Source organism: Canis lupus, chromosome 32 (genome assembly GCF_048164855.1).
Source record: "Canis lupus baileyi chromosome 32, mCanLup2.hap1, whole genome shotgun sequence".
In the NCBI taxonomy this organism is placed as follows: Eukaryota; Metazoa; Chordata; class Mammalia; order Carnivora; family Canidae; genus Canis; species Canis lupus.
This window is the reverse complement of record NC_132869.1, coordinates 4,161,319-4,176,838: the sequence shown is the minus strand read 5'-3', so window position 1 is coordinate 4,176,838 and position 15,520 is coordinate 4,161,319. Positions and strand designations below refer to the sequence as shown.

General features: G+C 42.0%; 2 protein-coding genes across 5 annotated transcripts in view; both read right to left on the bottom strand.

The window, feature by feature from the left end:
* SLC12A6 (solute carrier family 12 member 6) overlaps positions 1–9,447 on the bottom strand; it is an 88,006-nt gene extending 78,559 nt beyond the window's left edge. For 2 of the 4 annotated variants that reach the window (XM_072808642.1, XM_072808644.1), the window contains exon 1: positions 7,999–9,447. In XM_072808642.1, the coding sequence (XP_072664743.1) occupies positions 7,999–8,269 (271 nt within the window). In that variant the 5' untranslated portion in view covers positions 8,270–9,447. The remainder of the gene's footprint in view (positions 1–7,998) is intronic. The other 2 variants (XM_072808643.1, XM_072808646.1) reach the window with 2 other exon arrangements.
* Positions 9,448–14,607: 5,160 nt separating this feature from the next.
* On the bottom strand, positions 14,608–15,417 carry NOP10 (NOP10 ribonucleoprotein). Its single transcript, XM_072808294.1, has 2 exons — positions 15,262–15,417; positions 14,608–14,983 (listed from the first exon to the last, which is right to left on the bottom strand). Exons 1-2 carry the CDS (start codon positions 15,313–15,315, stop codon positions 14,843–14,845), a joined length of 195 nt encoding a protein of 64 aa, XP_072664395.1. The 5' UTR covers positions 15,316–15,417; the 3' UTR covers positions 14,608–14,842.
* Positions 15,418–15,520: the final 103 nt, after the last annotated feature.

The following is a 15,520-nucleotide window of genomic DNA, read 5'->3' as shown; positions in this document are numbered from 1 at the left end:
TTATTTATTTGACAGAGAGAGAAAAAGAGAGAGACAGAGGGCGTGCAAAAGCAAGGGAAGTGGCAGTCAGTGGGAGAGGGTGAAGCAGGGGCAGAGAGCCTGATTGGGGCTGGATCCCAGGACCTTGGGAGCATGACCTGAACTAAAGGCAGACATTTAACCGAACAAACCACTCAGGCGCCCCTTTATCTTCAAATATTAGGAGAATAAAGAGATCATGTGTTAGAGCAGGGATTCTTAAGGAAAATATCAGACCTGCCTGAAGGACTAACCCACTCTACAACCCCAATTCAGTTACTCAGGCTTCAAGGGGCCACTGTTAGGGAAATACTAACTCATGTGGTATCATTCAGAAGTTTAGGCAAACATTCAAAAGAACAGTGCTTTGCAAATTATCTCTGGTAAAAGACTATTTTTTCTTTATATTCAACAATTCATTGTGGGCTACAAATTTTATCAAAAAATAATAAAAATGAAATACTAGAAAATGGAAAATATACAAAACACAAATTCTAATTTTTATTACTAGATTTGACATAAAATTGCTCTATCAAACTGCTATACAAGTTTTTAAAAAATTTCAATTTCTGAACTTATCTTCTCACTGACATGTTAAGTAAACAGCTCATGGAGCCCCAAGTGGGGAGTCTGCTGCTTCCTCTCCCTCTGCCACTTCCCCTACTTGTGCTCTTTCACTCTCTCTCAAATAAATACAATCTTATAAAAAACTAAAATCTCAAACTTATCACAAATCCTAAATTATGCCTTATTATGTGCATGATTATAGAGGGAATTTAATGAGTTAATCAATTACTTTGATGAAGACCAACTATCATGGGTAAAAAGAACTGAAAACTCCTAAAGCTCAGAATTACATAAAATTGTCTATGAAAATGGATTCTTATAAAATGGCATCAATGATAACATATTTGGGAACTAACAACTGAAGGACAGTAAATACATAAAAGACCTATTGTCTGATGGATTAATATTGTACTGCAAGGAAAACAAAGACTTCTCTAAATCAAAACATCAGGAAAATCTCACGCTTTATAGAAGCTGAAGAAATCATGCATTATTCAATACATAGAGGAGTGCCCACTATGTGTGAAGAAATAGGAATACAATGGAGAACAAGCCATGTCGCTGCCCTTGAGGAGCTCACAATCATGTTATCTAATTCACTATGTAATAAAAGGCATTAAACCAGGACTGTAAATACAAGAGTGTGAACAGAGAACCTTGAGAGTACAACATACTACTACCTTGCCTAGTTATTTTTTCAGAGACCTGAAGCTGTGAGTCTTCCGTAAAGGAAAGGATGCCTGGAGCAGGATAGTTGATAGCTAGCTAATTTGATAGCTGTTACCCATTTTGGCTGCTGACCAAAATATTAGAGAAGGCATTGTCAAAAGCTTCTGTGTACTCAAAGTCCTCAGCTTTTAGTCTTTACTTTTCCACAGTATTACACCTCCCTATATAAGGCTCTCTCTTTCATTAGTCTAATGTCATTACAGTGTAGATACTGTAGGACCCAAGAATCACCAACCAAAAACACAGCACCGGCGCCATGAACACGGACTATTCACAATAACTCGAGTACTCAGAATTTCATTTCTGACATATGACATTTCATTCTTTATTATGAAATACTTGCTAGATAGGCTTCTAGTCAACACTACAAACTGTGTAGAAAATGAAACCGCAATATATTGTCAAAACTTCATATTTCTAAAAATGTAAAGAAAGGAAAATGAAAACACAATTCAAAACAAAATTTTGTTAATTTCACCTCAGAAAACAAGTGTTTTGTTGTTGTTTTAAATAAGTTATTGCGGGATCCCTGGGTGGTGCAGCGATTTGGCGCCTGCCTTTGGCCCAGGGCACGATCCTGGAGACCTGGGATCGAATCCCACGTCGGGCTCCCAGTGCATGGAGCCTGCTTCTCCCTCTGCCTGTTTCTCTGCCTCTGCCCCTCTCTCTCTCTCTCTCTCTCTCTCTGTGACTATCATAAATAAATAAAAAAAATTAAAAAAATAAATAAGTAAGTTATTGCTTCCTTCCTCCTTTGTAACAAAACTTCATTTTAAAAGCCAGGCACTGTGGGGTGCCTGGCTGGCTCAGTTGGTATAACATGCAATTCTTGATTTGGGAGTTGTGAGTTCCAGCCCTACACTGGAGGTAGAGATTACTAAAAAACAAAACAAAACAAAAAAAAACAAACAAAACAGATCTACTGAAACTTGGGTCAAAATAGGAATATTCATTAACTTTAGGAAAGATGAATGGACGTGCCTAAATCAATAACTATGTAATTCAGCATTACTAAACTACCCTGGGTATTTGCAGACCATTTATTTAAAAGACACTGAAATAGGGGCACCTGACTGGCTCAACTGGCAGAGCACAAAACTCTTAATCTCAAGGGTGTGGGGGGATGCCTGAATGGCTCCGTAGGTTAAGCATCTGCCTTCAGCCCAGATCATGATCCCAGGATCCTGGGATCAAGCCCCATGTTGGGCTTCCTGCTCTTCCCTCTCCCTCAGCCCCTCCTACTCATGCCTGGTGCCCTTCCTCTCTGAAATAAATAAAATCTTTAAAATAAAAAATAAAAACTTAAGGTTGAATGTTAAATTCAAATACTCTCAAATAATGACAAATTTCAATTGGATTCAACTTCTCATAGCTCCTCAAAGTGAAAATGTACATGTTTATACAAGAGTTTTCATTTTATTTTTTAAAGATTTTATTTATTTATTCATGAGCAACAGAGAGAGAGGCAGAGACACAGGCAGAGGGAGAAGCAGGCTCCATGCAGGGTGCCCGACGCGGGACTCGATCCGGATCTCCAGGATCAGGCCCTGGGCTGAAGGCGGTGCTAAATCGCTGAGCCACCTGGGCTGCCCAAAAGATTTATTTTAAAAATGTTTTATTTATTTATGTGAGAGAGGGAGGAGAAAGAGAGCATGTGCAAGCAAGTAAGCATAAGCAAGGGAGAGGAAGAAGCCGACTTCTCACTGAGCAGGGAGGCCAAAGCAGGGCTCAATCCCAGGACCCTGAGATCCTAACCTGAGCTGAAGGCAGATGCTTAACTGACTGAGCCACCCAGGTCAGGTGCCCCTTTCATGATTTTCTTAATAACATTTTTTTTTCTATAGCTTATTTTATTGTAAGAATACAATATTGACTTTATATTATTGATAAGGCTTCCAGTCAATAGTAGGCTATTAGCAGTTAAGGTTTGGGGGAATCAAAAATTATATTCAAATATTCTATTGCATGAGGGCTGCCCCCCCTAACCCCTGCACTGCTAAAGGGCCAATTATAATATGAAAGATATATTTAAAAGAGTTATAGTCACCTTTGATTGGCAAAACAATGTAATTCACTTATTTCGATTTTGGGGAAAAATTAGAAGATTCTTGGAAAAGTCTAGAAAAGTACTTGGTACTCTGAAACATATTCTTAAAAAAAAAAACAAACAGAAAACAAAATTAGATTGCTTTCCAATCATTTTTTCTGATTTAATCTTAGCATAGAGACATTTATAAGACCTCCAATAACACACAGAATTGGTAGATGAGCCAAAAAAGGCTAAACACACATGTGTAATGTAATGGCTCCAAGGCCAGATAAATATTTAAGACCTACTGACATTTAAGGAAAAGCCTACTGTGCCTATCCACTCAGTGAAACCCCAATCAGGTGGGAAAGGTCCTTCCACTTGTACGGCATTTATCACTCTTTCCTTTTAATCTGTGGTTGTCAATGCTGGCTTTATGTTAGAATCAGCTGAAAAGCTTTTAAAAACTGATGCAATTAAATCAGAATCCCCAGATAAGGGGCAGAAGTTTTGTTTTGCAGAAGTATTTTCGAAAAAGATCTTTAGATCATTCTGATATGCAACCAGATGAAGCATCGCTACTTTAAGTATGTACATTTCATTTGCCTTTATATTTTAAATTTTTGTTTATATTTCTATGTCTTTTTTTAGTCTAGAAGATCTTCAACTCATTATGTATTTTATTGAGTGCAAATTATATCTGTCATCACAGTAGATGATGCTGATGATACAAATCAACTTTGCATCCCTGTCCACGAGAACCTTATTGCCTAACTGAGAAATATAACATATAATGAAAATCAACAAAATTAAGTGAAATAGGTGCTATAGTAATAGTCTGTATAAGGGATATAGGAATGTAAACAACTGATCGATTTTATCTGGGTGTGGGGTTGAATCAGAGAAAGTTTTAGAGAGATGGTGATTCTCTGAAAGAGGGGCTTAGCTCTAAGTTATTTTTGCACCTCTACCAACTAACACCTCCAAATAAAAACCTGATAAACAGCCACCCTCGAGGATGGTATATTTAGAGCTCTTTGAATTAAATGGCTTTTACTTTTACTCCACTTCAAAAACCTACTCCCAAGGCTGCACACTAGATCATGTTAACACAGGACTGCTCCACTCCGAAGCCATTAACTCCAACATTTAAGTGTCTGACCACAATCTTTAATCCTTCTACATCTTTCACTACCACTTTACCCCACCAAGTCCTCCAGTCTTTAAGTGTCTCCATTTTTACCTCAGTTCATTTTCCTTTGCCGTATTTTTCTATTACATTATTCTACAATGTGCTGTATTTTTATTCTTGTGTTTATCATGCAGCATTATAATATATATGAGCGTTCCTTTCTTTTCTCTAGTAGATCATAACTTTCCTTAGAACAGTCATCGAATGATTTTTCTTGGTCTGCATCCTTAATACCTAGAACAGGGCGTGGACCTCTAATAAGTTCAGTAAATGTTGAAAGAATGGATAAAATGTTCTTGTCATCTTCACCACTAGACCACAAGCTCTCCAAAGGCAGAAGCCATTTAATCTACATATTTCCTATAATTCCTACTGGAGGGCCTCACATATATCAGAGCTTCAGGAAGCATGCATTAAATTGTAAAAGGAAAAAATGTATTAGAGCCTGCGTGAGACACATAAAAATATGTTCCCTGCTCTTTTTTGGGAATTATTATTTTAACAATCATTTAAAATAACCAGATGGTTATGAGGCAAATGTAAAAAATGTTCATCATGGCAGAAGCAAAATGAGATAATGGAAAGCATTGGATATAAGTCAGGAGGCCTGTGCTTCAGTCTTGGCTTTCCCACTCCATGATCTACAAATAACCATCTCTGTGAGCCTTAGTTTCTTCATTTATAAGATGAAGTTTAACCAGAATTTTTGTTTTTCTTTCAGAATTCAACTCTTGATCATCTGAGGTTCATAAGAGTCATACACCCTCAATATAAAAGACTGTACATGCCCTTCTGAATTTTTTTTTTTTTTAAGATTTTACTTATTTATTCCTGAGAGAGACAGAGATAGAGGCAGAGACATAGGCAGAGGGAAAGCAGGCTCCATGCAGGGAGCTGAATGTGGGACTCAATCCCAGGACCCTGGGATCACGACTAGAGCCAAAGGCAGATGCTCAACCACTGAGCCACCCAGGCGTCCCGTTTCTGAATTGCTTAGGTAAAGAAAAGTTCCCATTCTCCACTCTATTTTCATAACTCTCCAGAGGTATCCATTCTCAACAATTCGTAGTACCTTTAAGGCACTGTTCATGTACAAGCAAGTTCAGTCTAAGATTCTTTTTTTTAGTTAAAATCTAAGGGAAACTTGACAAAATGAAAGGACATTTAGAAATACTTTGGTAGCAGAAAGACAATTATCTACTCAAAAGGCCAACAGTAGAAAAAATTAAAACAGATAGAAATAAGTATTTAACACTTCCTGTTTCACCACCCTCAGTTGTGCAGCGTGTTGGGAGTAAAAAGTGTATGACAAGAAAAGAAATTTAAAGTGGGAAGCTTAAATGTGATAGAAATGTGGGAGGCATGGGCATTGTGGAGAAAGGAGAGAGAATCATACCACTGTCACAACCACAGAAGGATGTATAGAAGGCCAAAAAATTATGAATTCTAAATATTAAAATAGGAAACACAATTCTGAAATGCACTATGAGCTTTAGAATCAACCGCAGAATGCGGTGTTGTTTTCCTATACTAATTTCAGCCCAGAGACAAATATTAGATTAATATATCCTTAATTTTCTTGACAACCACATCCTGTGAAGATCTATATCAAATTCTAACAAAGGCATCCACATATTATGAAGCCAAAGATGAAATAATTGTATTTTGACCAACCCTTCTGGAAGTGGGCAAAATGTATAAGATTATAGTTGTCTTAAGATTTTTTTTAGTGGAAAGAAAAACGATAGGTCATTAGTAAAATAGGAAACTAGTTTCCTGAAAATATAGTGAAAATTGCAATCTAATGGCTGGACCGTTGATTTTTCTTTTGGTATTAGAGTATTTAAACATTAAGGAATGTGTTAGAGAGCCAAGCTTTAACTTCTATACCAACCTAGACAACATAGGTTTCACCTAGACATGTCTCCAGCATTATCCCTATCATGTAAAATGATACTACTCTCTATACTGTAAAGAATGCTTGTAAATAAGATAAGGACAGCAGGCTGGATAAGGATCCTGTTTTACAAGGCTAATGCATTACTCAGTAAGTTCACTTTTTAAACAGAATAAAATTACAGTTCCATAACATGTAAGTCACAAGTCTAACAACATTTAGCTATAAATTGCCTGATGACAATTACAGCAATAAAATAATTGATACTGTTATAGTCTTTATCTGGTATTTTTACAACCTAAATATAGTATGATGGATATAAACTAAAACTACAATTTAGAATTAATCTGGAGAAAGAGAAAATGCTAAGTTATTTTTATTCCATACTGTAATTTTAATACCATAGTATATGGTATAAAGTTTGTCAAGAAGTTGAAAATAGTTAAGTCCATAACTCCATAAAATTAACTAGTCAAGGATAAGTGAATTCTAGGACTACAAACTTTACCATATCTACCTTGTTTCCAGACATTCAGAAACACAAACAGAAATAAGGAACTAAAATCATTCTGGTTTCCTGCACTCTTTAGATTAAGAGGAACAATATCTCCTGACCCCAGAAAATGTCAAGTCAGAAGCTACGGTTTTCAAATTTGGGTAGAATACCATTTTAAGAGCCTTTAAGATTCTTAAGAGAAATTTTCATCACTTGACACATGTCAGAATTTAGCACAAAACTAAACATAAAGCAGTACAGTAATTCTCAAACTTCGCTACCTCACAGTCTGAAAAACGTTTTGACCTTTCCATTTTATCTCATTTCGTTCTTCTATCACCTTTTCCTACTAAATCCAGCAAAAACTTCCAAACCAGCTAACATAAATTAGTTTAGGCAGCTAAAGGTCTGTAGTGGTCAACTGAGTCAGACGTGGCTTGTATACTACTACTTACTGACCACAGAGACACAATACACTTCATCTAAAATTCAAAGTGAAAAACTTAAACAAAAGTCAGGTCCTAAAAGCCTCTTTATATTTCTCCATTCCACAGGGTAGCACAACAGACCCACCAGCCTCACCCTGAGTGAGCTTAGCTTCTTGAACCACTGTCTCTAAAATTTAAATTTTTAAAAAGAATTTTGTGATACAATATCTGAAGTCTTTGTGGGAAAGCCAATAACTAAGATACGGTCAATAACTACTGCTGGTTACTAGCCTTAAAAGCAGACTGTGATAATTAGAGCCCCAAAGCTAACTCTCCAGTAAATTTCACAATTTAGGATCCTCTGTGCTGAAAACGGATTAAATTCTTTGATATTCATCCTTAACCGAAACACGCATTTCAATGTGAAGGAGGCAAAAATGCAGAAGTCAAAATATAAATCTACTTTCCTTCCCGCATGGCAAAGTATTGGGGCAGGCAGTCACTGTGCTGACCATTATTCCAAAGGAAGGTTCCTAGGCGTCTCAAAAAGAAGGACCTTGGTTCCTGATAATTACTGCATAATGGAAAAGTGATTTCCCAGGGCGGTAATGAAAGTATCCTATCCTCCGTCTTTCTACTCACCCTCGGTAACGTCCTGGGGGTTAGAATTCCGATCACTGGCTGGATCCAGGGCAACAGTGGCTAGAGAAGTGGTGGCTCCAGACATCTCACTCATAGGCTCACTGCGGCTTGTTTCAGGCACACTTTCCCGTGAGCTAAATCTTACTCGGGAACTGGATCGGGAGCTGAGGTCCGGGCTGGTATCTGACAAACCTGGAATGTCATCAATCTTCGTTGGTGTCACCATGAACCGCACTGAAGCCATCTTGGTGGTGGTTTCTGGAGGATGCATTATTCTGTTTTCCTTTAGAACAAAGAAAAAAGGAAAACCCCGCAAAATCCTTCCTCCTACGCGAGCTACTTTTGGTTGCAAAAATAGAAAAACTTAAAAAAACAAAACCCTCAATAATCTTGATTTACACCACACAAAAAGTCCCAAATAAGAATCCTACGACTCAGAATTCAGATTATCTTAGAAAGTGCACTACTAGTAAATATTTAAGAAAAAAAAAAAAAAAGGACAAAACGTTGCCAATCTCGTGTAACTTCGTTCCTTCAGAAAGAAGAGTTATCTAGCTGTCTCCCCTGGTCCAGGGCTGCAGGCTCAGTGCCATGGTGTCAGAGAAGCAGGTGAAGCCCTTCTTCCCTCGACCCCCAGATTTCCGCCGAGGTAGTTAAGTCTTTTACCTGGAAAATGTCCCCCGGTTCTCGTTGAGCAAAGTGCGCGCAGGCCCACTCTTATTAGGCGAATATAGCACAGATCAGATTGCAAAACGGTGTACACCCGGCCACCTGTTGTGTATCAGGTGAATACCCCACAGGTCTGGCTGGGAGGTGTGCGCAGAGCCACCCGGTGTTTTTGAGGCCAGTAATCCGCTTGGGTCTGGTGGGAGAGATGCGCATGCATAACGGGAAAAATACCCCACACTCTGGATACAAGAGAATAAAAAGGGCGAGCAGAGGATGCCTCCTAGGGGTCTCGTCTTCCAAGTGGCCGGCCCGCTCTTCTGGCAGGCTGGCCCTCGGGATCCGGGAGGCGGCGGCTAGAGGGCGGATCGGGAGCCCTCGGACCGCAGCTCCGGGTCGCGGCGGGTCGTTGCTAATCCACCGAGCGCACGTCGGCTCGCCGGGCTTCCCCGTGCGTGTGCCAGGACAGGCCACCCCTTCGCTTCCTCCCCCACAGGGCCGCGGCGGGGTCTGCCCGTCGCCGTCCTTCCTTCAGGTCCCAGCGAGGGAGAAGCTGGCCTGGCAGGCCGGCCCGGGCTGAGCGCAGCGGGCGGCGGGGCGAGGGGAGGAGGAGGTCGCAGGTGCGGGACACCAGCGCCAGCTGAGGCGGGTGCGCGCGCAGCTGTTGTTTACCAGCCGGTAACTGTTTCGCAGCCGCGGCGCGCGCCGGAGGGCTCGGGCTGCCGGGGAGGCCGCCCCTCCGCGGGCCGACGCCAGGGCAGCCGTTACGTGACCTCGCCGCCCCCAGCCCCGGGCCCGGCGGGCTGTAAGAGCGCCGCCGCAGCCCCTCCCTTCCCTCCCCACTCGTTCCTCATTCGAGGTTAACGGTCCGAAGAGAAGCCGGGGGAGCGGCCGGAGGGCGGTACCGTCCCGCGAGCGCCCAGGAGCCCCGCCCAGCCTCTGCAGTCTGCGAGCGGACGGAGAAGCCTACGCGCATGCGCCGCGGGGTCGCGGCGGGCCTGAGGAGCCAGCGTGCGAGGCCCGGAGGACGATGGGAGTTGTAGTCTGAGCGTTGGGGCCTGAGCTGTGTGCATCTGAGAAAACCTTTTTCCTCTGGAGGACTACTGCTGCGTTGCACAACCTCGCTCCGGAGGCGTTGGGAGGGCTGACGGTGCCTCTTGCCCTCAGAACCTCAAAAACCATATTTTCAATAAAAGCGCTTAAGATACCGTTCGTGATTTCTTGAAAAATCACAATCCAGCTATACCATATGTCTAGGTATGACCCCTATTGAAATTTTTAAGACGTCTGTTTCTAAAGCACCGTATTCTCAAATTTATATATTTTGTGCTAAATTTCTTTTTCTTGTCCTTAAAATGTCTTTTTACCGTAGGTGCATATATCAGCTCATCATGTGGTGCACCTTAAATATATACAATTTGGCCAATTATACCTCAATGAAGCTGGGGAAATAAATGCTATTTTCACTTTTTAGTTAGATTGAAAGTTCAACTAAAGAAAATGTCTGCAATTTTAGGCCTGAAGAAAACAATCAGAATCTTTTTTACTCTGTTGCCAGTGTTTTCCCTACTACTGCCACCAGAATATTTTTTCTTAGCATGTTCAATACATGAATAAAAGTGTTCCATAAATTTTGATTCATCAATGTTTTGTTTGAAAGTTATTTCCTATAGCTTATCTGTGCCCTGAGTTTGCCTGGGTCCTGACACCTTACAAATGTAAGTGTTTAAGCATCATCCTTAGCAATGAATCAGAACTGTACTGAAAATCTGAGCCAGGAAATTTTTTTTTCTTTTTTAAATATTTTATTTATTTATTTATTTATTTATTTATTTATTTATTTATTTATTCATGAGAGACACAGAGAAAGAGGCAAAGACACAGGCAGAGGGAGAAGCAGGCTCCCTGCAGTGAGCCTGATGTGGGACTCGATTCCAGGACCCTGGGATCTTTACCTGAGCCAAGGCAGGCACCCCCAGGAAATTTTCTTTTATCAAATGACACAGAAAATTATGGGGATCCCTGGGTGGCGCAGCGGTTTGGCGCCTGCCTTTGGCCCAGGGCGCGATCCTGGAGACCCAGGATCGAATCCCGCGTCGGGCTCCCGGTGCATGGAGCCTGCTTCTCCCTCTGCCTGTGTCTCTGCCTCTCTCTCTCTCTCTGTGTGACTATCATAAATAAATAAAAAAAAAAAAAAAAAAAAGAAAATTAAAAGTCTGGTTAAAGGTAGCCCTGGTGGCCCAGTGGTTTGGCGCCGCCTGCTGCCGGGGGTGTGATCCTGGAGACCTGGGACTGAGTCCCACATCCGGCTCCCTGCACAGAGCCTGCTTCTCCCTCTGCCTGCCTGTCTCTCTCTCTCTCTCTCTCTCTCTGTCATAAATAAATAAATAAATAAATAAATAAATAAATAAATAAATAAATAAATAAATAAATAAATAAAATCTTTTAAAAATTAAAAAAAAAAGTCTGGTTAAAAAGATCCAGTAATCAAAATGTAAGAACAACTTTTTTGAGATATACAGTACGTAAATACTGAAATGTTTAGAAAACAGAAACAAAGCAAAAATCCAAAAAAGATCCAGGTAACAACATGAGAAATAAATTTTCATTTAAAATGTAAACCTCCTTGTGTGCCTAGGTGGCTCAGTCAGTTAAGCATCTGCCTTCAGCTTAGGTCAGGATCCTGGGGTCCTTGGATTGAGTCTTCCATCTGGCTCCCTGCTTCTTGGGGAGCCTGCTTCTCCCTCTACCTCTGCCCGCTACTCCTTCTGCTTGTGCTCTGTCAAATAAACAAAATCTTAAAAAATAATAAAAATAAATAGTAAGGGCAGCCCGGTGGCTCAGTGGTTTAGCGCCGCCTTCAGCCTAGGGCCAGATCCTGGAGATCCAGGATCCAGTCCCGTGTCAGGCTCCCTGCATGGAGCCTGCTTCTCTCTCTGCCTGTGCCTGTTCCTCTCTCCCTCTCTGTCTGTGGATCTATCATGATTAAATAAATAAAATCTTTTAAAAAATAAATAAAATGTAAACCTCCTTAAAGTTTAATTCTCTTTGAAGCCTGTGATTAATAACTCAGGCTCACAGCTTTCCTGTGAATTCTTCCTTCCTGAGGTATTAATGTTTTCTCAGCCTGTCCCACTACTCATTCAAATCTCAGACTTTCTCTCTTTTTTAAATGAGGTATGCCTGTAATTTATTATTCAGATTCCTCTGCAAGATTGAAGTCTTTTTCACATAGTATTACCATGCTCCCTGTTCTTGGTCCTCTTTTCCAAGTACTCATTCAAGCATTTTCTTACCTCCCAATTGAGGTCATTACAATGACCAAAAAAATCTCAGAATGCTGAGGTGTTTATGAGATTCCTTAAGCAAGTTTATCAAGACATTGCATTCTTCAGTGTGCAAGTGTGGAGATAAGCCAGGATGCATCTTTAGGAGATGATGAAGTAGAGCAGAACCACCTTACTAGAGGCCACACAGGGGCCAGGCCAGCTCCGGGTGGCAGCGAAGGCTCCTGCACTCTCCACAGCTAACCCTGCTGGGCTGTTGCTCTCCTAGACTTTCTCATATTTAAAAAGAAATGATAAGTTTCTGCAACATCCAATTTTGCTTCATACCACAGTGTATTTTCATTCACTTACATACACTAATACTAACATACTATACCACTTAAAACTTCCGTTTCTGAGCAGATCTCAGAAGATGTTAATATCCAGAGAACCTCAAGGAAAAACTCATCGATATATTTAAACCAGTCTGCCTTTTCTCCTCTATTACAATTAGGAATATTTCCAGATCAAAGTCTTTTCATTTCAATTTACACAGCAGGTAGCACAGAACAATAATAATCCTTTTTTTGGGGAGCAGGGGCAGGTAGTGGGTTACTAATAAAGACAAAATTACAGTCAACATTACAAAACATTGGTAGCAGAGTTCATTTACTGGCTTTAGTGCTTAAAAAGCTTCCACGCAGATCCTTTTTCTAGTTATTTGCAGAATTAACATTTCTTACATCATTATCCCCTTAATAGGACAGGGTAACACTTTAAAATTCTTCAGATTCAGTGCTAAGAACCCTGGAAATGAACAGGCTAAGATTTAGCTTGACAGGAAATAATTTTTTTTTTCTCAGTAGGTCAACAACTATCCTCAACTTCTCTGTTGAGATAGATTATCACAGTCTAACAGAAACATATCTATCACTTTCCAGGAGCAGTCTTGATAAATCAAATTTATGCTGACTTAAGTTACAGCTGCTTCTAGAGTCAAGAATCTTGATGCAGTAGAAAAAGACTGTTATCATTAGAACACAATCTCCATAAATCAACTGTTAAATCGGCAGCACTAAGCAAATACTCAAATCCACAATGTCGAAAGCCACAAATGGGAAGATTGGAAAATAATGAGTTAATTTGGCAGAGAGGAAGATGCAAGCTAGCATTTCTTCAAAGCTTATACATTTTGCCTCATTGTCCCTCTACTATGAATTGTCCTAAGTCTTACGAAATCTCCCAGGGTTTGTTTTTTAAATTAACCCCAACAGTAACTTAAAAAACACCAAAATCCTGCTTGAATCTTTCATACCTCACCTCTGAAATTAAGATCCATGTAGAGTTCCACAAAGCAGCTGGCTGCCAAGGAGGATATCGAGTTATCTCTGAAGGGGCACCTGGGGGGCTCAGTCAGTTCAGCATCTTCCTTCAGTTCAGGTCATGATCTCAGGGTCCTGGGATGGAGCCCGGTATCTGGCTCCCTGCTCAGTGAGGAGTCTGCTTCTCCCTCTGCCTCCACACCCGCCGCCCTCCCCCACCCCCCAGCCACTTGTGCCCACACACTCTCTCTTGTGCTCTGTAAAGAAAATAAATTTTTTTTTTAAGATTTTATTTATTTATTCATGAGAGACACAGAGGGAGAGAGGCAGAGGGAGAAGCAGGCTCCCTCCCAGGAGCCCAATATGAGACTGGATCCCGGTAATCCGGGATCAGGCTCTGAGCCAAAGCAGATGCTCAACTGCTGAGCCACCCAGGTGCCCCAGTAAATAAAATCTTAAAAAAAAAAAAAAGGAAAAAGGAAAAAGGAAAAAGGAAAAAGGAAAAAGGAAAGGAAAGGAAAGGAAGGGAAAGGGAAAGGGAAAGGGAAAGGGAAAGGAAAGAAAAAAGCTAGGTGTATGTGAGGAGACAGTTCCTTGATGGAGGGAACTAAAAGCCTGGGAATATTTTCAGAGTCAGTAAACAAGTATAAGGGCCTTTGTATTCACAACAGTTCTACTCGTAACTCAGCATACATACACGGATATCCACCACTAATCCCTATCAGATTTCAAGCTGGAAGAGGGCTTAGAAACGAGAAAAATGAGACCAAACTGGGTAAACGGGGATCCCTGGGTGGCGCAGCGGTTTGGCGCCCGCCTTTGGCCCAGGGCGCGATCCTGGAGACCCGGGATCGAATCCCACGTCGGGCTCCCGGTGCATGGAGCCTGCTTCTCCCTCTGCCTGTGTCTCTGCCTCTCTCTCTCTCTGTGACTATCATAAATAAAAAAAAAAAAAAAAAAAAAAAAAAAACTGGGTAAACGACTTTCTTAAAATTATGCAAAGGGGAAAATGCTGGTCTCCTGACTTCACTGCATTCCCTCTACAGTATAGCTGCTATTATTTTTCAAGCAACTCCTCCAGTTGAGTCAAATGTCATTTCAAGGGGCAAGAAATTACTTAAGTGACACAGGGATATTTTTCAGGGAATGCTTACACTTGCAGGAGTCTCAACCATCCATCCCATTCCCAACACCCTGTTGCACACAGCACTACTGCTACAGCAGCGACTCGAGTTTTTCTCCCAAGTGGTCTTCTTGTACCCCTTGGGTCCTCTTCCCTCTCATCTTCTTTTTTTTGTTTGTTTGTTTTTGTTTTTAAGCCCCTACCTTTCCCCCCACAACATACAAAACAAAAACTCGTTCAAATCATTTTAATAACCTCGATCTGATCCAAGATGTGAAACGATTCTGATTAGTTCCCTTAAGAGGGATGCTACCATGATTGCTTCACAGGAGCAGGCTCGAAGGCAACGAGGACACCGGATTCCCAAGCGCAAGGGTGCCGAGGAGCCTTCACGGCTCACAGTTTGAAGAGGCTGGTTTCGGAAAGTCCCTGAGGGGTAGCAGGAGGGACACGAGAGCTAAGGGGCCTCAGAGCACGGGGCGCGGCTGCTGGGTCATCAGCACCTTGAAGCGTTTCTTGACGGTGATTCGGTGACGGGAGTACTTGTCATCTGGGGAGAAGCGAGCGGGATGCGCTGAACAGGTCTGCTGTCCCATAGGGTCAAGCTTCTGCCCGAAGAAAAAAGAAAATTTCAGTACAGGAATGGCGGGAAAACCCGCCCGAGAGCGTCGACAGGGAGGCGGAGGTAGGGGACAGGGAGGAAGCTGCGCAGAGACGGGTGAACCAGAGGCAGGGGCCGGGCGCCCACACCGACAGCCGCACCCTCCTTCCAGCGCTCGAGGTTTCGGGCTTCCCAGGCCCCTCACCCCCGGCAACCGGGGGCGTCTCGCCGCTCCTCCAGCCTGCTGGTCCACAGGACTATTTACCACCTGCTTTCTCGTCTCACCTTAAGCGTATAGACCCGGTCTCCCTGCTCGTTGAGGTAATACTGGAGAAACATGACCACGCGGCACACGCGACTCCCACCGCCGTCCGGCTCCCGCGGAGAGGGTGTCACGTGTTCGTCAAAGTCCTTCCGGTAAGGCCGGTAGTCTCTCTCGAGGCATGCCGGGAAGTGTAGTCCATTCCGGCCTTTCTCCCGCTGACCAGGAGGGGGCGAAGGAGTGCGGGATTTGGCCCAGTTGCAACCCAGTTGCAACCTTGCA